This window comes from Pteropus vampyrus, unplaced genomic scaffold (genome assembly GCF_000151845.1).
Source record: "Pteropus vampyrus isolate Shadow unplaced genomic scaffold, Pvam_2.0 Scaffold349, whole genome shotgun sequence".
In the NCBI taxonomy this organism is placed as follows: Eukaryota; Metazoa; Chordata; class Mammalia; order Chiroptera; family Pteropodidae; genus Pteropus; species Pteropus vampyrus.
In genome coordinates this window covers 1827090-1850513 of record NW_011889130.1, presented here as the reverse complement: position 1 = coordinate 1850513, position 23424 = coordinate 1827090, and the positions used below count along the sequence as shown (strand labels likewise).

The 23424-nt window shown below is 42.6% G+C and overlaps 1 protein-coding gene across 5 annotated transcripts in view; it reads right to left on the bottom strand.

The window, feature by feature from the left end:
• LOC105304687 (inositol-pentakisphosphate 2-kinase) overlaps window positions 1-23424 on the bottom strand; it is a 125141-nt gene that overhangs the window by 21854 nt on the left and 79863 nt on the right. For 4 of the 5 annotated variants that reach the window (XM_023522558.1, XM_023522557.1, XM_023522555.1 and 1 more), the window contains 7 exons: window positions 22349-22470; window positions 20802-20891; window positions 9167-9225; window positions 8597-8669; window positions 4793-5072; window positions 3451-3601; window positions 2630-2732 (listed from right to left, as the gene is read on the bottom strand). In XM_023522558.1, the coding sequence (XP_023378326.1) occupies window positions 2630-2732; window positions 3451-3601; window positions 4793-5072; window positions 8597-8669; window positions 9167-9225; window positions 20802-20891; window positions 22349-22470 (878 nt within the window). The remainder of the gene's footprint in view (window positions 1-2629; window positions 2733-3450; window positions 3602-4792; window positions 5073-8596; window positions 8670-9166; window positions 9226-20801; window positions 20892-22348; window positions 22471-23424) is intronic. The other variant, XM_023522556.1, reaches the window with a different exon arrangement.

The following is a 23424-nucleotide window of genomic DNA, read 5'->3' as shown; positions in this document are numbered from 1 at the left end:
AAGAGAATCTGCTTGATTCCTGCTACAGAATGCTACACACAGACAGAAAGCAAGAGTCACGCTGGGCTAGTTTCCTGAGCCTGGAAATAAACACAATGTCCCCTCCACTTTCATTTCATCAGAGGGACGTTAGATAAACAGCCTTCAAGAGAGAACTTTAACAGTATGTGGCTGAGGAATGTTCTCAACCTGCTTCCCAGCTTATGCTTCACAACATCCCTGTCGATTCCAAACACCAGATACTAATTCCTTCAGACAAAGAGAGGCACATTCTTATATTCCAACAGAGAGACCTTATGCCACATTATATTAAATGTAAGCTGGCAAACAATGCACATAATATGGACAATCCCCTGAATGGTTTGAGAGTGAGTGTGTGCGTGCGTGCGTGTGCGCGCACGCATGAGTGTGTAAGTGTGTGAAGTTCTGAAAAGACACATACTGTTAGCCATGGATATCTATTGCTTGGGCAGGAATACAGTCACATTTCATACAATACTCTCACTGCTTATTTAGAGATAATTACAGGTTTACATGCAGGTGTTACAAATAATGCAGGAATCCTGAGTGCCTTTTACCCAATTTCCCCCAATAGTGACATCTTACAGAACTACATAGTACAATATTACAGCCAAGATAGTGATACTGATACACTCCACGATCTTATACTGATCTCCCAAGTTTTACATGTACCTCTGTGTGTGTGTGTGTGTATTTTATCACATGTGTAGGTTCGTATATCTACTACCACAGTGAAGACACAGAACAGTTCCATCACCACAATTGGCATCTACCTTCCTTCTACCTCTTTCCCAACCCATGGCCACAACACAACTTTGTCACTTCAAGAATGACATCTAAACAGAATCATAGTGTGTAACCTTTTGGGATTGGCTTTAATCACTCAGCACAATTTCCTGGAGATTCAATCAAGGTTCTGTGTGTATCCAGAGTTCATTCCTTTTCATTGCTCAGCAGTGCTAGTTTGTACAACCTGTTGTAGGTCACCTGCTGACAGACACTTGGGTTGTGTCCAGGTTCTAGCTATTCTATTTAAGGCTGCTATGAACACTCCTGCACAGGATTTTGGGTAAGCATAAGTATTGCTTTCTCTGTGATAAGTGCCCAGGAGTGCTGGGTTACAGGCTACTTGCATGTTTAGTTTCGTATGAAGCTGTTATACTGTTTCCCACAGTGGCTAGTGCCACTTTACACCCCCACCAGCAGTATCTGAGTGACCCAGTTTCTCTGCACCAGCATTCAGTGTTCTCCCAATGTACTTATTTCAGCCATTCTGATAGTTGTGTAATGGTTGTTTGAATCTCTTACAAGATTATGTTTACATATGAAGTTTAAAAAACTGAAATAAAATTAAAAAGTAATCCATCCTTATTTAGTAGAAATTTTAAAAAATATAGAAATCTATAAAAAAAAGGAAGTCCTATATTTCTGTTCTTCAAAAAGAAGCAAGCTATAATTTATTCTTAAATCAATGTACCCAAGTTCCAGACAACATAAGGCAGATACTGTCTCTTTATTCTGAAGCAGAAGCCCCACTTTTGGACCTCTCCCCACCTTGAAGACAGCTCTGCCTTCGGAAGGGAGCTCCTCAGTCCTTATCCTCGAAAACCCAACAGGTGCAGAAGAGGGAGCAGCCAGCCTCGGCCAGAGACATCAGTGGGAACCACAGACACATCATCAGTACCAAGAAAGATGAGCTGAGGGCTCCAGGGCAGCCGTCCATGTGCACGCAGAGGAGGTTTTGTTCTTGCCTTTTGTCACCTTGCTCCCATAACAAAAGAGTTCCTTAATTGTTTTAGCATCTAGCAACACCTTTGGGAGCCCAGTGAAGCCTACAGATGCCTCCAAACAACATTTTTAAATGCAGAAAATAAGAAACAGAAGGTGAGCATATCAGATACCAAATTTTTAAAAGACAAATGTGTTATGTAGAACTATATAACCAAACATCAGGAGTGATGAATACAAAGTTATCATGAAAGAACTGTAGCAACTGTATGTGAAATGAAAGGTCTGATTTCTTGCAGTGTAGTCAGGAGTCCTGCTGACCCTACTGTGGTTGTTGCCATATTCATAATGGAAGGAAATGCTAAATTTCAGTTAGAGGTTAGTAAAAGTGTAATTTTTTTCTACCGAAGTTCATGGTGCCTCTGAATTCCTTCATTTGACAGAACCAAAAAAAAAAAAACAGGACCAGAACTCTTCCCTAAGAGATTCTCCAAGCAACCCCTTGGCCTGAGCTCTGGGGGAAGAAAGCCATACTCCAGCCATGGCCAGGCCCCCAGTGACAGCTGCAAAGAGACAGATGGTTGGCACCAGTTGGTTCTAAGATTGCTGAGAAGGAAGCGCAGAGAGGTGCCCCTGGGTCCTGGACCCCAGGATAGGGGTACAGAGAGGTCTGGGCCCGGGGGTGGACTGGAGCCAAGTGAACAAATCCTTACCTGGCCCAGTCCATCTGGGGGAAACTTTAGCCATTTTTTTTAATACCCAAGTTTTCTGTTTTAACCATCGGGGATAGGTAGTGGGAAACCTGTCTCAGGAAAACCCCAAGGTAGTGTTGTTAAGAGCCTAAGGAGCACACAGTGTGTTTCCAAAAAGGTCTACCCACCTTTGTCAGCGCAAAGGCCACTGTCCCATCATCCTCAGTAGAAAGATCAAGCAACTTCTGGTAGAATGCTTCATCGTAAGGTCCATCTATTTGCAATGTTTTTCTGAAGGAAAAGGCACAGAAAGCAAGATGACAAAACTGACTGGAAATTGCTTCTTAAACTGCTAACAATTTAACAATCGCACATCTGGTATTAAAGAACATCTAACTGATCTTCCTCTTCCTAATACTATATTTTGTCCCAGGGCATCAAAGTTTTAAAGAGGACTTGCAAGACCAGAACCCGGGGAGCTGAGGCTGAACATGATCTATTTATGACAAACAGCTTCTGGGTCAGAGATCCTAGTGAAGGGGCAGTGGGGAAGAAGGGGGTCCCAGCCTCTACCACATGCTGCAGGTGTGGACCCCAGCAACCCCCATCAGGAGGGCCAGGGGAGGAACTGTTGCACAGGAAGGCCTCAGACAGAAAGCCAGGGCTTGGGCAAAGAGGCTTGCAGCTGTGGAGCAGCACTGCCCTCTGCAGGCTCGCCCTGATTCAGGACATAGAACTGCCTGATGCAGATTGTTAGATTCACAGGATGTGCTTTCTTTTCCAGAAAAGCACCAGTGACTCCAGTTCCTCCTGCAAGCAGCACTGAATCCCCTGGCTGGGCCTGGCACCTGGGGGGCAAGAAAGGAAGGTGGCTGGGGTGAGTCATCTTCCTGGGAAGTCTGTACTGTCTTTCTGTTGGGGTATCCCCTCCCCCCATTCCCCTCTTACCCTCAGGGCTACTCATGGCCCCATATGGGCCTGGAAGGGGCACCACAGGCCCAAATCTCACCTCTGCTCGGGAAACTCCTCCAGGTACTGCTCAACTCGTCGGTACAGAGGGTAGAGACCTTCGATGTCCAGCAGATCCAACATCTGCACCTGGAGGGTTTTGTACAGAAGACAACCCTTCGGTAACCCCGAGCGCTCCAGGCTGCTTTTTCCTACCAAGAACATCAGGGGAAAATGAGAGGCTTACTGTCAAGAACTGAAGAAGTTGGTGGGCACAGGCTGCACCCTGCCTCATGGAGTTGCTGGGACTGTTGGCACATGCATGGCGCCAAGCACAAAAACAAAAGGAGCAGGTAACCCACATCTTGCTCCGTGCCTCTCTTGACTCTCAGCATCTTTCAATTCCATCCCACCAGCGCAGATCTAAGTTTAGGGAGATAACCCTCAGTCTAAATAGGGTTAGACTATTATCAAAATTGATAACCATGCCGACATTTCCAAATCTGCGAGACCATGTCTGTGGAGCCCAGAGCCATAGCCCACACAGAAAGGTGGGTGGCCACACTGAGAACAGTGGCGATTCGTTATGCCTGGGCAGCTACATGGCAAAAACAATACCTAAAAGCCAAACGGCGGCAGGGCTGCCATCTTCCTACACCACAACCCTACGGCCTTCCTCACAGGGCTCTTAGCACAAAAACTAAAGACTCAGTTTTCCTAGTTGGCCTCCCAAAATAAGTTCCTGGCTGTGGCTCTGCATGCCACAGACCTGAGCATATTGTGGAGCTACCAGCAGATGACAAAGGGGCAAATGAGGAACCCATAAACACTCATGACAAAAACCAGCAGGCCACCTCAAAGTTGGAACATCACTGAGTCACAGCTGGCCACTGTGAGTTTGTGAGCAACATGGGCCTCTAGCAGGAGGTACCCAGAGCCAGAGGCCCTGAATGCCTGTGTTCACACCTATCTGCAAATTGCTGCCAGGTGGGGCCACCCCCTATCCTGAAGAGCCTGAACTGTGGGACTCCAACTTCTGTGCCTCGGTTCTCTGCATTTTAAGAAAAAGGCCAAGAAAACCTACTCCCAGGGTTGCAAAGACGATGAACCAATATAATATAGAGAAAGCACTCAGGAAACCACAGAGGATGCACAGACATGAGAGACGATGTTTTAGGGAAAACTCTACAACCTAAATGTGTGCAATTATAAACAATTTATAAACCCAGACTGAAGATGAGAAAGGGAGTCTTCCCACCTGGGGCTGAGAGGCAGGGGGCTGGCTTTGGGGAACTCTGTCGGGGCCCTGGCTGCTCCTGCAGAAGCTCCATGAAGCCAGCAGGACACATGCAGGCCTCACCCCAGGCTCTGCCCACTCACCCACCTGCCCCCACCCGGCCTACCTTGGTGACGCAGGCTCTTGCCGAAAGGGCTGGCTTCACAGACACATGGGCCCTGTGACCCGGGCCCCAGCCTTAGGGCACCCGCCCGGCCCTTGTCCGAGCCACTGAGCAGCACCCGAGTGATGACACGCACCAGCTCTCGGATCACAGCCCTCGTGCAGTGAGGCCCGCTGGCCAGGCCATTGGATGGGAAGAAAAAGGGCTTCAGGTGATGCGCCAGCTCACTCCAGTCAGCCGCAGGGCTGCGGGCATCTTTGCAGCCATAAATCAACTCCCCGTTCTTCAGAAGGGAAAAGGGACAGAGAAGTGTCACTTCCAACAGGTAGGTAGGGAAGTACCTCTGTCCCCATCCCACTGGGCAGGCAAAGAGACCTGACATCATATATGTGCCCTATCTGGGGTCTCTCCACACTGTAGCTCTGTGAGAAAACCCACCCTCATGCACCCTGACACAAGTCCCACTAGAACATGAAAAAGAAGAAAAGTTCTCAAAAACTGAAGACCAGAGTCCTGGCCTAGAATACAAACCCTCAGACCAGAACGCAGCACATTGGCAGCAAACCCAGCCTACAGCTCAAACTCTCAAAGACCCCAACCAGTTACTCAAGAGGCTGTGTGACACTCATGCTCCTGAAAGACATGTGGTATCAGTTGGACCCTGAGCAGGGAAACTTCTCAGTCGGTGTGGAGGTCTGTGGTGACCAGCTCTCTAGAGGGCTTCTGTCCCATGTGACAAGTTGGGCCAGGCACCCACCAGGGTTTGTGGGGCCACCAGCAACACTATTATGGAAGTCTTCATCTTTGAGGCCATCCTGCCTTCTAAGACCAAGTCCAGCAAAGGAACTCCTTATGGCACCAATGTTCCCAGGCCTGAAGGCAGGGACACCAATGGGCCCAACACTATGACTTGGGGGTGGGGGGCTGTGTTGTCTGATAAAAAGCCCTTAAGAGAACTCTGGTCCCCACCACCCTGAGCAGCAGCTGACACCATGGGAGTGGCAAACCCCTTGCCCCTAGTTTCTCCATCTGTGAGACAGGATGGTCAGCTACTCAGCACAGACCCCAATGGCCCCATCTCATGATATACTCTGTAGTCCTCTCCACACTGGAGGTTTGGTCTGTGTGACCAACAGAATATGGGCAGAACGACAGCTCATCCTCAGAAAGATTAAGTTACAAAAGATGCCATGGCTTTCACCTTGGTGGCTCTTTTCTCAGATCACAGCAGCCATGTTGAGTAGCCCTGTGGAGCCCCTTGTGGCCAGGAAAGAAGACCTCCTACCCAGGCTGGGGCGAGAGTGCCATCCTGGGAGCAGAGACTCTGGCCCAAGCTCAGCCTTCAGATGGGAGGCAGCCTCTAAAGAGACCCTGAGTCAGAATCAACTAAACTTCACACCTGGAACTTCACAACAACAGAAGGCATGGGCTTCAGAACCAGAGATGGCTTGTTGGAAGTGACAGCACGTGCGAAAATGTACTGCATTGCTCAATTCCTGGCCACAGAAACTGAGACAGTTAAGAAGTGGCTATTATGCAGCAGTAGATAACGTTGATGAGGACGATCCTTGCTCTGCTGCCAGGTGGCAGACGGGAGTCAACTCAATCCAATAACAAGTGTGGACAGCGCAGTCCTCACTTGGCAAGGTCCTGGGATCCAGCAGCATGACGCCTCCCCTAGGAGGCCCCTATGGCAGTGAGAGCTAACCGTATGGGTGTCCAGGGCGATGAGGACACAGCTTAGGCCACAGGATCAGGGGAAACCATTAAGAGACACTGACCCTTGAGATGGGCCGTACAGTGGGAAGAGGGTGTGGGAGGAGGGTATGCCAGGCCAAGGGAAGGCAGGAGCTCCCAGGAGGAAAGTAGGCAAATAAGAAGTGGTGAGCCAAAACCAGGCACCATGGGCTACAGCCAGGAGGTGGGCCATGATTCAGCCTGCAGTCTAGTGCAGTGTGGCTCACTATGAAGCTGGTCCTTCCTCCCAATCCATGAGTGGTTGAATGACCCGTAGAAGCGGAAGGCCTCTTTTCCCCAGTGTCTGGAATCTGGATAGATGGGAGTTTTACATATACAAATACAGTGGCTCAAGGACATCATGTGATATTTGGTAAAGAACCATCATCCCAGACTCCATGACTACCCCATGTGTCCCCCTAGCAAGTCTCACAAGTGACCAGTGCTGGGGTGGACAGAGCCACAGCCATGGAGACTGTGAACAACACTTGGACACACAGTATGATGACAGCGCTGACCATGACCCAGGAAATTTCTCCACACTTGGAACTTCACAACGGAAGGCATGAGCTTCAGAACCAGAGCTAGCTTGTTAGAAGTGATGGCACTTGCAAAAATGTACTGCATTGCTCCAGGAGTTATTTTTAAAAGCTATTCTGTGTCCTTTCTCTTAATCTATCTCTTTGGAAACTATTATCTCAACCTCTGGATTGTTTTCCATGCTGATTTCAAAATAAGCGGCAGACAGCCAGACTCAGGCCCCAAGCCTAGGACAGGGCGTCCATCCAGGGGCCGGGCCAGACCTACCACTCCGCTTAAATGTGGGCTCAACAAGCCAGCCCAGGCAGGGGCAGTCAAAAAATGGTCCACTTGGGACAAAATGCAAGCCGTACTCTAGGTTTCAAATTAATCTCCAGATGAAAGGAAATTTATCTTTAGAATTTAAACATAAAATTCATGAAGTCTTTATATGAATTAAAAATATAAACTTACTTTAAAATATGTCCTACCTTTCTAGATTTGGGAAGGTGGAGGCAGACGTGGTAAAGTTGATTCACTCTGACCAGATTTCTGAGCCAGATGAGGGGAAGCGACCAAGAATAGGTTCCCCAGCACCCTCCTTCCCCTACACCACGCTCCCTTCTGAGGGCTGTGTGTAGAACAGCGCCATCCACTCAGTGTAGAACACATAGAGCACAAGGCTGTCCAGATCCAACAGTCCTGCTTTTCTACACAGAACTGATGTCTGCAAGCCTAGAGCCTGTCACAAACTCTCACTTGATTTCACAGTTAATTAGGACATAAATGAGACTGGGGACAGAGTCAGTGGCAAGGAGAAAAACAGATGATAAGGGGGACCCCAGGGGACACATTTCCAACACAGGCCACAACTAGCTCTCCTCCAGATCTGGGCCAGCTTTGTTCCCCTCTCCCTGCACCCCATCCAATGCCCTGACTTCTGCTAGCACCAGGCCAGCCAACAAGGCTTCAGTGAGCCTGGGTCAGGGCGGCAGCTGCAGGTAGCAATGAGGAAGGAGCCTATGCCAGATAGTGAATGTTCCATATGCAGAACCCTCCCTTGCACAGCCAAAACACAGGATGATCAGAGCTGCAGGACTTGGAGAATTCACTAATTGACAAGGAGGTATGCAAATTATAAGTTCCCTAAGTTAACCAGGAACAAAACGCACAGGTGTGGCTACCGTCCAGGTTGTGCCACTCTAGTTCCTGCTCCTACCTCAACCACACAGCCCTCAGAGATGCACAGAACCATGTCAGGGCTATCCTCATCCAAGGCCAGGATCAGCATTTGGATGTCAAAGGAGCCTGATGCCACCCAGTGGTCAAGGAGTCGATATCACATTCCCAAGGGATCACAGGATGTTATGCCCATGAAATAGGCCTTGGAAAAGTGATCCAAAAGACTGTGCTAAGGCAGACCCAGCCCAGATGCCCTCATATGTAAGCTGACAGAGACCCATCAGGGACCAGAATGCCAGTTCACCTGGCTCAGGCCAGGCACCCACTGGTTCCATCCCAAAAGGGCCATAAAACAGAAGCAACTCTTACCTTAAATATCTTTAAGTTGTTCTGTGCCTCCCGCAACAAGCTTTTCAAGGCAAAGTACATTCTCTGTTTATTTCTAAAAGGGGGAAAAATTACTGATAGAATTACAAGCAGTCTTTGCATTCACCTGCCTGTGTCTCAGGAGATGTGGTTCAGGGGACATGCCTGGGAGTGGCTACTCCAGGTCTCTGAGCTTTGCAGGTTAAGGAGCCACATTCTCCCCAATCCTCCTCACAGAGGCACCCCCATCATTGCCCTTAATCCCCATCCTGCTCTCAGCTCCTTCCTTGTGGCAACATCTCCCCAGGTGCTGGCTCCCACAGGTAGCTTGCAGGAACCTATGGAGGCAACCCCGATCCCAGGGAAGAAACTAAGCCCTGCCCAGGGCCCTGGCTATACTCAGGCCAGTAGCCCCACCTCGCAGAATGCCAGCTCCACCCTCACACCTGTACCACCCCCACTCACAGAACTCCCCACAGAATGACCTCCCATGGCCCCCACCTCACAGAATACCCCACCATCCCCACCACCAAGAAAGGTGGCACTAGGGACAAAGTAGAAGTGTTCTCTTACCCTGAGTAGAGATCAAGGGGACAGTATTTACTTATCTGTTTCCATTTCCCAGTTGCCACCTGTTAAGAAACCACAACGTTGTGTCAAGTGATTGGATTGGGGGCAACACTGGGCTAATGTTAACAGAGAACAGCTGAAGTGACTAAGATGACTAAGGTCCCAGCAGACGCCACCACCTTCGGGTGCACTAGCTGAGGTGGTCTTGACTCTAAACCAGGAAACCTTGGCCCTCCTCTGAGAGCCTCATGTGGCTGCCAGCCCAGCCTTCTATGAGAGCAGGGAAGCAACAGCAACCATCTTTTTCAAATGACATGGCTAAACTTTGGTAAACAGATGAACAAGTCTTTAAAATTATAATATCCAGGAAGGGAAGGGTGTGGCTAATAAGTAATTTCATGTTGTCAGTGAGAAGGAAAATTGGCACAATCTTTTGAAAGGCAACTTGCTGGTTTCTACCAAAATTTAAAATGTGGGTGTCTCTTGACTCGGCAAATCTACAAGGAATATGAGGTCAAGAATGTTCACTGCCGCCTAACTGTAATAGCAAGACCTGGAAACAACTAAGTAAACACAGTACATCTGCTCTCATGAGCCAGGACACAGCAGGCCACATGTGGAATGTAGAAAGAGATAAATGATACGCAGCCACTAACAGAAAGGCAGAGCTAAAAATCATCAAGATTTAGTCAAGGAAAAAAGCAACTGGAAAACAAAGCATATGATGTCACTTTTGCTAAAAATAAATGAAAGGAAGGAAGGGAGGGAGGGAGAGAGGGAGGGAGGGAGGGAGGGAGAAAGGAAGGAAGGAATATGTGCATCTATAGATGCATATATCCAAATATGCAATGAAAAAGCCTTGAAGGATACATAAAACAAATGATCCTCAAGGATTATTTAAGTGAAAAATTAGCAGAACAATTAAATGTGCCAAGATTCCATATTTACTTTAGAAATGTGTGTATGTACACACATTGCATATTTGGATATATGCATGTATAGATGCACATGCAAGCGCACAGTAGAATATGTGTAGAGACAGGCATCACTTCATTTCCACTTGAATAACGTGTATATATTTTTTTGACACAGGAAGAAGTCTGGAAGGATGTGCAAAATGACAACATGAGTTACCTCTGGGAAGGCAGGTGACTTAATTTACAGAATTCCGTATTCATCAGTTAAATGAGAAGGTATTGTTTCATAGTTAAAAACAGTTCTTAAAAATCCACCATATATATTGAAAATAAACAGTGACAGTGAAAACTATCTCCTAGAAGGAATGGCTCATATACTTTCTTTTCCCTAAGGGCATAGAGAGTTATAACACCAAGAAAAGATGGGGTGAGTCAGCAAAAATGGTGGAGTAAAGACTGCTGGAAATTCTTTCCTCTATACAGGCAATGAGAAAACTGGCAAAAACTGTCAAAATCAAAACTTTCATAACTCTGAAAATTAACCAAAGGTTTGCAACAATCTAGGGAGCATTTATTCAGAAAACGGCCAAATTTAAGTCAGAATGGTGAGCTTCGTGGCACTTTTAATATTCTATTCCCACCTCTTCTCTTTCTAGTTCCAAAGGAACCCTGAAACCAACGGCCCTATCATGATGAAAACAGATGCTTGGCAGCCTCCAGAGAATGCTGAACAGGATGGGAACTTCTCCAAAGCCTCAATCCCAAAGAATGGTCGATATTTGACCAGTTTCTTGGTTTCCTGTCTTCAGTCTCAGAGCTTACAAGGGGCATTTCTCCCCAGGGAATTTATAAAAAATACTGTTTAACTTCATGACCTCCTGAATAATGTATAACAGTTGTGGCAAACAATAGGCTAAACTGAAAGCTAAAAAGAAAAAGCTGAAGAGTGAGACATACACAGGGCTTTGAAAAACTCCAGCCTATCTTGGGCACCATGCGCAACCTCCAGAAAGACCAGGAAAGACCCTCAACCCTGCTGATCTGAGGCTTTGTGCAAGTGAAGGTTAAGGCAGAGTTGCCAACTTTACCACTGACAGTTGATGGCAGGCCTCAGCACACACACAGAGTCCCCTGACAAAGACTGAGAGACTTACTGGTTCCAGGCATTTAAGAAAATCTCTGTCAAACCATTAGCTGCTTACTAAGCTAACTGAGACTAACAATTAACGATGACAAATAACAATTATAACAAGCAGCAACAACAAATCCTAGAGAGGTTGTAGAATCTGATTTCCAGAGTGGCTACACTATATTACTTAAGGTACCCATTTTCAACAAATCATTACTTAATATGCAAAGAAACAAGGAAGTATGATCCATACTTGGGGAAAAAAAGCAATCAATAGGCTGTCCCTGAGGAAGCTCAGATACTGGACTTACTAAACAAAGATTTTAAATCAACTACTTTAAATATGCTTAGAGCTAAAGGAAATCAAGGATAAAGACCTAAGGGAAACAAGGGGAACAATGTCTTTACAAGAGAATATTAATCACAATAGAATTTGTAAAAAGGAACCAAGCAAAAATTTTGTAGTTGAAAAGTACAATAACTAAAATGAAAAAGTCACTAGATGGGCTTAACAACAGATCTGAGTAGGCAGAAGAAACAATCAAATTTTAAGATAAAATCCAAGAGATGCACACCTAGACACATCATAAAAAAAAAACTTTCCAAAGACTGAATAACAAAAGACTGAATCAATAATTAAAAATCTTCCAACAAAGGAAATCTCAGGACCAGATGTTTTACTAGTGAATTCTTCCAAATGTTTATAGAAGAATCAACATCAATACTCAAACTCTTCCAAAAAACTGAAAAGTGAAGAGAAGAAAACACTTCCTAACACATTCTATAAAGCCAGGTGTTAATTCAGTAACACAACCAGACAAAAACATTTCTTTAAAAAAAAAAACCTACAGCCCAATATTCCTTAAGAAAAAATCCTCAACAAAAAATAACAAACCAGAGTGACATCAGAAGCATGGAGTGAGAGATGTCCCCAGATCTCTCCCTTTGAAATGACAATAAGCTGAACATCTAAAACTCAACAAAAAAAAACAACCAACATGCACACAATCACGTCTGAGTGAGGGATCTGCGAATAAGAGCTACCATAGGTCAGAACCGCAGGAGTCAGGCAGTAGACTGGGAGAAACAAAAAAGCTGCCTCTTGCAGCCGGAGCTTCCGGCAGGAGGAAGGAGAGGAGAGAAGGTGTGGGGGGTTCCCTGAACAGCCCTGCCTGAGAGAGCTGCGAGCTCCATGCAGCGGCAGTGACCAGAGATCAGGGCAGAAAGCAAAACAAACTGGGGACAGCAGAGAAGCAACAGCCACAGCTACAAAACCCGAGGTTGAGCCACAACCCCCGTTCTCCAAACCAGAGGGAACCTCCGCAGATATCCTCCAAGACAGAACACCACAGAGCCCCAGGGGAATCTGAGTAAACACTACCAGAAACTGTCGCTAACACTGACAGGGACTAAACTGAGGGTAGCGATCATAATTGAATATTTGTAAGAAAAAAAGGCATTATTAAGGTTTTATATAAAACAGAGATCCAAGAGGCTTAGACATCACCTACTGGAAACCAAAAAAGAAACCTTTCTTAACAACAGGCTAAAGAGAGGCCTTTATATAATAAACCTTCTTTCTGGGGGGGAAAAAAAAAAAAGGCAGAATACACTTCCACTAATGCCCAGGTAAAGAAATAGTCCATTAAACACCATAAACAACCAAGATGACAAGGCAGTTCAGAAAGAAAGAGAAAAATCCCAAGAAAATTAGCTTAAAGACATAGAAATATGCAACTTAAATGACAGAGAATTCAAGATGGTACTTCTGAAAAAACTCAGTGAGATCCAAAATAATTCATACCGACAATTCCAGGAATTGAAAAAGCAACTAAATGACCACAATGAGTTTATTAGCAAGGAGACTGAAACCCTCAAAAATAACCAAATAGAACTTCTAGAAATGAAGAACACACTGAAAGAGCTGAAAAATGAAATATCAAGCTTGGGAAATAGAGTCGACCAAACGAAGGAAAGGATCAGCAATACTGAAGACATATCCATAAATAAATGAGAAGGAAGAAGAGAGAAACCAAAGGATAAAAAATAATGAAACAGAAATACAAGAAATAGCTGATACTGTCAGGAAAAGAAACACAAGAAAAATGGGCATTCTCGAAGGGGAGGAAAAGGAGCAGGGATTAGAAAGCATTTTCAGACAAACAGTGGACGAGAATTTCCCAAATCTAAGGAATGAAATAGAGCTTGGAATTCAAGAAGTCAACAGAACACCCAATTATCTCAATCCAAAAAGGCCTTCACCAAGATACATTGTATTAAAATTATCAAAAATCAACGACAAAGACAGAATTCTCAGGGCAGCCAGGGAAGAGAAGACAGTAACCTATAAAGGAAAATCCATTAGATTATCATGGGACTTCTCAGCACAAAACTTACAAGCCAGAAAGGAATGCAATCAAATATTCAAACTATTAAACGAAAGTAACTACCCGCCAAGAATAATGTATCCAGCAAAGCTCTCCTTTAGATATGAAGGAGAAACAAAGACCTTTCCAGACATATAAAAATTGAGGGAATTCTCCACTACAAAGCCTGCAGTAGAGGAAACATTGAAAGGTATCAGTTCACCTAAAACAAAATGACAAAAAAATATATAAGGAGACTAGCAGAAAGATAGAAGGAGAACCAAACAACCCTTATAAAGAACAAGGTAATAAAACCTTAAACAATAAGAAGAGATTTGCTATTGCAAGATAGTAATGAACATTCAGCATACATAGTGACAAATTGAGACAACAATAACAGAAAAGGGGAGGATTCAAAGATCCAAACTCCCAAAGGGGAATGGAGATAAGGCACATGCAGAAGAAAATGGATGACCGTATATATATAACTATCCTTCATATATTCGTAATGGTAACCACACACCAAAGATTCAGAACTGAAGTATATAACATAAAACAAGAAGGACCAGATGGACAACCCACAAAACCAACAAAAATTTAAAAAACAAAAACAAAAAAACAGAAACCCAAGAACAAAGAAGCAACGGAAACACCAAGCTACCAGAAAGCAAACATAAAATGGTTATAGAAAATCTCTTATTTCAATGATCACCCTAAAGATAAATGGACTGAACATACCAATAAAAAGACAGAGTTGAAGATGGGATTGAAAAACAAAACCGAACCATATGCTGTTTCCAGGAGACACACCTCACTCAATTCCAGAGACAAATATAGACTCAAAGTGAAAGGGTGGAAAATAGTAATTCGAGCAAATTGTGGGAGTAGTGGTAATAATACCGGATGAAATAGACTTCAAAATAAAAAAGTAAAGAAAGATACTGAGGGATACTTCATAGTGATAAAGAGAATCATACACCAAGAAGACATAACATTTATTAATATCTATGCTCCCAATCAGGGAACCCCGAAACATATAAAACAATTACTAACAGAACTAAAGGGAGAAACAGACCAAAACACTATCGTAGTAGGGGACCTAAACACACCACTGTCAGATATGGACAGATTATTCAAACAGAAAATCAATAAGGAAATAACATCCGTAAATGACACATTAGACCAACTGGACATAATAGACATTTATAGAGCCTTCAATCTCCAAACAGCTGCTTATACTTTCTTCTCTAGTGAGCATGGAACATTCTCAAGGATCGACCACGTACTGGGACACAGAGATAACCTCAACAAACATAAGAGGGCTGAAATCGTACCAACCATATTCTCTGATCAGAATGCTTTGAAACTAGAGATCTGCTGTAAAAAGAAAGTGGGAAGAACCACAAATACATGGAGAGTAAACAGTATGCTACTGAAGAATAACTGGGTCAGAGAAGAAATAAAAAGAGAGATCAAGAGATACATAGAAATGAGTGATAATGATAGTACAACATATCAAAACTTTTGGGACACAGCAAAAGCAGTCATAAGAGGAAAGTTCATATCATTACAGGCTCATCTCCAAAAACTAGAACGAGACCAAATAACCTAATGCTTCATCTTAGAAAACTAGAAAAGGAAGAACAAATGAAGCCTAAATTCACCATAAGGAAAGAAATAATCAAAAACAGAGCAGAAATCAATGAAATTGAAAACGAAAAAACAATAGAAAAAATAAATGCAACAAAGAGCTGGTTATTTGAGACGATTAATAAAATTGGAAAACCCCTGGCTAGACTCACTAAAGAAAAAAGAGAAAGGACACAAACAAAATCAAGGATGAAAGAGGGGAAATTACGAGTGACATCCCAGATATATGAAGGATCATATAAGAATGAAAAAGTACATAACACCAAATTTAATAACCTAGAAGAAATGCACCAGTACTTAGAAAGATACAATCTTCCTAGACTGAATCAAGAAAAAATGGAAAATCTAAATAGACCAATCAGCAGTATAGAAATTGAAACAATCATCAAAAACCTACCAAAAAGTAAAAGTCCAGGACCAGATGGCTTCATCAGTGAATTCTACCAAACATTCAATGAAGATTTAATTCCTATTCTCCTCAAATTCTTCTGAATATTGGAGAGGAGGCAATACTTCCCAACTCATTTTATGAGGCCAAAATTACCCTGATACCAAAACCTGGTAAAGATAACACAAAAAAAGAAAACTACAGACCAATATCTCTCATGAAGACAGATGCAAAAATCCTAAATAAGATACGAGTGAACCGAATATAGCAACATATTATAAAGATTATACATGACGATCAAGTGGGCTTCATCCTAGGGGGCACAGGGATGGTTCAACATATGTGAATCGATTAATGTGATAAACTACACATACAAATCATAGAATAAGAATCATATGATCATATCAACAGATGCAGAAAAGCCTTTGACAAGATACAGCATCCATTTATGATCAAAACACTTAACAAAATCGGTATAGAAGGAAAGTATCTTAACATAATAAAGGCCATATACAACAAACCCTCAGCCAACATTACACTTCATGGTGAAAAACTAAAACTCTTCCCTCTAAGATCAGAAACTAGGCAAGGTTTCTACTTTTGCCACTGTTATTCAATATAACATTGGAGGTCCCAGAAAGTGCAATCAGCCAAGAGAAAGATATAAAAGGCATCCAATAGGAAATGAAGAAGTCAAACTGTCACTATTTGCAGATGACATGATTCTCTATATAGAAAACCCCAAAGAATCCACAAGATCACTACTAGAAACAATAAGCAAATACAGTAAAGTCTCTGGATACAAAATCAACGTTCAAAAAATCCATAGCTTTCCTATACTCTAATAATGAAGTGTCAGAAAATGAAGTGGAAAAAATAATTCCTTTTGCAATTGCAACAAAAAGAATAAAATACCTAGGAATAAATCCAACGAAACATGTGAAGGACCTATATAATGAAAACTATAAGACCCTATTAAAAGAAATTGAAGAAGATACAAAGAAATGGAAAGATATTCCGTGTTCTTGGATTGGAAGAATCAACATCATTAAAATGACCATATTACCTAAAGCATTATACAGATTTAATGCAATCCCCATCAAAATCCCATCAGCCTTTTTTAAAGAAAGAGAACAAAAAATCATCAGATACGAATGGAAGCATAAAAGACCCAGAATTACCAAACCCATCCTGAGAAAAAAGAACGAGGCTAGAGGCATCACTCTGCCTGACTTCAAATTATACTATAAAGCGACAGTTATCAAAACGGCATGGTACTGGCAGAAAAACAGACACATAGACCAGTGGAACAGAATCAAGAGTCCAGAATTAAACCCAATGTTTACATGGGCAAATAATTTTCAATAAAAAAATCGAAAAACATACAGTTCAAGAACAAAAAAAAGCCTGTTCAATAAATGGTGCTGGGAAAACTGGAAAGCCACCTGCAAAAGAATGAAACTAGGCTGTTGTCTATCACCACACACCAAAATTAACTCAAAATAGATTAAGGACTTGAATATAAGACCTGAAACAATAAAATGCGTAGAAGAAACGTAGGAACTAAACTTAAGGACCTTGGACTTAAAGAGGATCTTACGAATTTGACCTCAAAAGCAAGGGAAGTAAAAGTAAAAATAAGTGAATGGGACTACATCAAACTAAAAAGCTTTTGGTCAGCAAAAGAAATTGTCAACAAGGTAAAGAGACAAACATCTGAATGGGAAAATATATTTACAAGCAATGCCCCCAATAAGGGCCTAAAATCCAAAATATACAAAGAACTCATACAACTCAGTAACAACAACAAAAAAAACCGATCCAATCAAACAATGGGCAGAGGACATGAACAGACAAATGGCCAACAAATATATGAATAGGTGCTCATCACCACTAGCTATTAGGGAAATGCAAATCAAAACCACAATGAGATACCATCTCACACCTGTTAGAATAGCTGTTATAAACAGGACAAGTAATAACAAATGTTGGAGATAATGCGGAGAAAAAGGAACCCTCATACACTGCTGGTGGGACTGCAAATTGGTACATCCTCTATGGAAAACGGTGTGGAGCTTCCTCAAAAATCTAAGAATTGATCTACCATATGATCCAGCAACCCCTTTACTGAGTATTTACCCCAAAGACTTGAAAACTCATATCCAAAAAGATATTTGCACACCGATGTTTATAGAAGTATTATTCATGGTGGCCAAGACATGGAAACAACCAATTTGTCGTACGATAGATGATTAGATAAAGAAGCTGTGGTACATATATACAATGGAATATTACTCAGCTATAAAAAGATGAAATACTGCCATTTGTGACAACATGGATGGACCTCGAGATAATCATGCTAAGTGAAATAAGCCAGACAGAAAAAGTTGAAAATCACATGATCTCACTTATATGTGGGATATAAACATAAAAGCAACAAATGAACAGGACAAACAAACAGAGACTCATGGACTATAGACTAGTGATTACCAGAGGGTAGTGGGGTGGAGGGAGGAAGGGGGAGGTAGATGGTTAAAGGGGGTCAAATATAGGGGGTAGAGGGAGAGTAAAGTGGGTAAAGGGGATCGAATATATGGTAGCTGAAAAAAACTGGACTTTGGGTGGTAAACACACAATAGAATATACAGATTTCAAATTATAATGTACACCTGAAAATTAAATAATTTTATTAACCAATATTACTCCAATAAACTTAATTTAAAAAAAAAAAAACAACAATCCAAGCTGGTTTCTTTGAGGAAATGAAAAAGCTAAAGGCATCTAAATTGGAAAAGAGGAAATAAAACTCTCTATTCACAAATGACATTATCCTATACAAAGAAAATTTCAAAAAATCTAAAAGAAAATACTACAGCTAATAAGAAACATAGCAAGATTGCAGCATACAACATCAACACACAAAAATGAGTTTTGTTTCTATACACCAGCAATGAACACTCCAAAAAGGAAATAAAGTAAGCAATTCCATATATAATCACATTTACACTTTTCTAAAAGAATAAAATACCTAGAAATAAACTTAACCAAAGTGGTGGAAGACTTGTACACTGAAAACTACAAAACGTTGCTGAAAGAAATTAAAGAAAATCTTAATAAGTGGAAAGACAACCTGCGTTCATGGATTATAAGACTTAATATTGTTAAAATGGTGATACTACCCAAAGTGATCTACAGGTTCCTGCAATTTCTGTCAAATTCCAAGGCTTGTTTTACAAAAATAAAAAAATCCAATCCTCAATTTCATATGTAATTGTAAGGGGCCCCAAATATTCAAAACAATATTGAAAAAGAAGAATGAAGCTAGAAGACTAACACCTCCTGATTTCCAAACTTACTACAAAGCTACAGCAATCAAAAGAGTGGACTAGTAGTTACCAGAGGGTAGGCGGTGGGAGAGAAGGAGAGAGGTAAATGGGGTAAAGGGGGTCAAGTATAGGGGAGTAGGGGGAGGGTGAAGTGGGTAAAGGGGATCAAATATACGGTAAGTGAAGGAAACTGGACTTTAGGTAGTAATCACACAATAGAATATATAGATGTCAAATTATAATATACACCGGAAAATTATATAATTGTATAATCCATAAACTTAATAAAAAAATTAAAAAGCAAAAAACAAAAAAAGAGTGTGGTACTGGCATAAGGACAGACATATATATAGACCAATAAAATAGAAAAGAGAGCCCAGAAATAATCCATTACATATATGGACAAGAGATCTTCAATAATGGTGCCAAGTCTATTTAATGGACATAGAACAGTCTGTTCAACAAATGGTGCTGGGAAAAATAAATATACACATGCAAAAGAACAAAGCTAGACCCTTACCAAGGGCCATATACAAAAATTAACTCAAAATGGATAAAAGACCTAAAACCTAAGAGCTAAAACCATAAAACTCTTAGAAGAAAACATAGGGGAAAAGCTTCACGACCTTGGATTAGGCAAAGATTTCTTGGATATGACACCAAAAGCACAGGCAAGAAAAGAAAAAGTCGACAAATTGGACTTTATCATAATTAAAAACTTTAAGCCTCAATGGCCACTCTCAACAGAGTAATAAGGCAAACTGACAGAATGGGAGAGAATATTTGCAAATCACACATGTGATGAGATTAATATCCAGAATATATAAAGAACCTCTAAAACTACAACTGAAAAACTACCCAATTCAAAAAATGGGCAAAGGACTTGAATAGCTATTTCTCCGAAAAAGATCTACAAATGGCACAATAAACACAGGAAAAGATGCTCAGCATCACTGTTAGGGAAATGCAAATGAAAACCACAATGAGAATACCACCTCACACTCATTAGGATGACTATAACCACAAACAGGGACAACAACAAGGGTTAGCAAAGGGGTGGAGAAATTAGAATCTTCATACGTTGCCAGTGGGAATGCAAAATGGTACAACAGCTGGGGAAAACAGTGTAATGTTTTCTTAAAAAGTTAAACAGAATTTCCCTAAGACCCAGCAATTCATTCCTAGGAATCTACCCAAGAGGACTGAAAACAGGGATTCAAACAAGTAAATATACACATATGCTCATAGCAACATTATTCACAATAACCAAAAAGTAGAAACAAACCACATACATCAATAGATGAATGGATGAACAAAATGTTCCCATACAATGGAATGTTATTCAGCTATAAAAAGAATGAAGTACTGATATTGCTACAACATGGATGAACTTCAAAAACATTACACTATGTGAAAGAAGACAGTCACAAAAGGCCACATACTGTATGATTCCATTTATATGAAACGTCCAGAACAGGTAAATCCACAGAGACATGTGGTTGACAGAGGTTAGCAGGACAGGAGATTAGAGAGTGGTGCTATACTGGGGAAAGGATTTCTTTTCAAGGTGATGAAAATGTTCTGGAATTAGATAGCAGTGACGGTTGCCCAACTTTGTGAATACACTAAAATACACTAAATTATACACTTTAAAAGGGTAAATCTTAAGGTAAGTAAATTATATCTCAACTTAAAACAACAAGAAAAGGAGAACATGAAGTACTTGTGAAATAAAAAGTGAATAATAAATATCTACATTTCCTTTTACTCTTCTGAAAACTCTAGGTGGTCACATCTTAGGCCCAACCACCCACCATGCAGCTCTGTGCACAAAGGTACCCAGGCTGATGGGCTCTTCTCACCTTGAGGTGCTGGTGCATGCAGTAACGGCACACTTTATGTTTCATCTCATGTGTAACATCACTGGAGAAAGGAATAAACCCACATTTGGGCTGCAAAATAAACAAGTAAGGAAGAAAAACTGCTTAGGGAGAAATCACATACCTTTAAGTAGACATATAACTAACTACATGATAATCAAGGGTGACACCAAAGAGCAGCAGCAAGAGTCAGAGAGAAACATCCCCCAAAGTTGCTTTTCTCTTCAGCCTTCCGTGGGAACTGATGCTTCCCTCATCACATCAAATAAACATCTCTTTACTGCTACAGACTCTCAGGTCAAAACTCTCACTGGGGAAAAACAATGGCATCTCAATTGCTGGCTTAGAAAAAGTACAACAGAGAGTAGCTTTGTGTTTTCATTACAGAACATGATTGGAAAGACTCTAGGAGTGCAGATCTGACCTAGGCTCCCAAGTCCAAGAAGCAGAACCCTTGTTCCCTCTGACCAGAATTCATGAACAGGAAGGTGCCCATCTGATGGTTGCTAGGCTCTTAGAACATCTGGAACCCCAGCTGCCTTTTAAAAGCCATGGTTTAGAGGCACATACAATATGCAAGGCTTGTAGTACTTAGCCTTGGGGCACTGAAGACCATGCCACTATTGTTTGTGATGCCTAAGACACTCACCGTTTGGTAGGGGAAGCAGATAATCAGTCCCACTGAGCACCCAGGGCTGTGAATGTTCAGGGCCAAGAGTGTGACCCAGATTTACTACCACAGAGGTTTGGAGGAAAAAGACAAACAATGGCCTAGGATGTCTGGGAATCTTCTGCCCTGGACACTGGGCAGCAGAGCTCAAGCCAGGGGCCTGGCCCTTATCCTGCAATCATTGCTCTCCACTAGATGAGTGATGTCCTTTGTCGCTCTCCTAAGGACTCCTGGCCACAACAAACCAGGGCCTTAAAAGTCACATAGGCCTCTGTGCCTCTGGGGCAAAGGAACAGACTGCCACCCATTCTAATGGGAAACTCTCAAACTGACCTCCTAGAGCACAGCATGTAGTGTCACCAAGTCGCCAAAGGGGCATGGCAGGAAAGGAGGTCAGGAGTAGGCTCAATAAGCTGCATTTTCCAAGGAAAACAGGGAAGGCATAACCCAACGCGTTTTCTTCTGGTGGCCATCTGCCAGAGCTTGTCTCTGACTGGGTCCCAATCGTAGTGCCTGGGAATGGACCTAAATCTGGTAGCCTAGGAAACCATGCTCTCAGGTCTGGCTGGTAGGAGGAACCAGAACAGCAAGGTGTAGGTGACATGCATAGAAGGAGGAGGAAGAAGCCTCATCTCTAGGAGTTGGGGGTCCCTGAGAAGGGGCTGTGGGGCCTTTAAAAAGTTAAACAGAATTTCCCTAAGACCCAGCAATTCCACTCCTAGGAATCTACCCAAGAGGATTGTGGGGAATACCAGGAGCTTCTGAGGGAAAGTGTGCTCCAGGCAGTTAACATGGATTTGCAAACCAGGATCCACCTTTCCCTTTTCCCCACACCACTTTCCCCTTGACAAAACTTCACCTTGATCTCTACACACAGAATTGGTCGGTGCTCAGCAAAATGATAGGTCTGAAGTCTGGCTAAATTGGGAAGGCACAGAGCATAACCACTGAGAGTATCCAGGTCCTTGTCACAGCGAGATTCTAGAAAACAGAGCAAAAAAATACCTGAAGATCAGTGCAAGAGATACGAGATGATCCCATGACAACCTGGTGGATTCCTGTTGGTGAGGGGTCGGCCTTGCCTAAGAGAGGGCTGGACTTGGCCTCCAGCTCCTGGGAGGTCACCTCTAAGCCTTGCAACATCCTACCTGAGGAATGCCCGTGTTTACTTGGGGACTTCGAGCCATATGAATGTAACACTGTGATCCATGGTGGGAATGTGAGTCCCATAGTATCAGCTTGACCTCCAGAGGGGCTCAAGACTAAGAGTAGCCAGTCGGCTCTGTCTACATGCCCAAGCCCTAACAATAACCTTGACACCAAGGCTCAGAAAGCCCCCTTGCTTGGCATTCCTCCATGTGGTCATACATCACTGCTGGAAAAAGTAAGCACTAGCTGCATGACTCCAGTGGGAAAGGACACCTGGAAACTGGTCTCCCTGGACCTGCCCCCAGGGCCTCTTAATCTGTGTCTCTTAGTTGTGATAAGTCATAACCATGAGGGTAACAGTGAGTACTAAGGGTCCTTCTAGCAAATTATCAGAACCTGAAGTTGGTCTTGTGGACCCAAAAATATGCGGCTGTCATCAGAAATAAGGGTGGTCACAGGGACTGCCCCCCAGTTCCATGAGTCCTTTAACCCAGGAGCTCAGAGAGAATGGAGGCAGCAGCCTCAACCTTCCGCTTAAAACTGGTTCCTTTGGAATACTCAAACACCATTATTTCTTCAACACTGACTGCTAAAGCCATAGTGTAGACAGTTACAGAAGCATGTGGCCTCCAGACCCCAGGAGAAATCAGCTTTTCTCCTTTCACATAGCAAGGCTAACAATGAGTCAGTACTACAATGAGGGGACAGTTCTGATTAATGTTAAGTAATATAAATTTAATTGCTAATTACAAAATAAGGTGATGATACTCAGCAGCATTAGCAGCT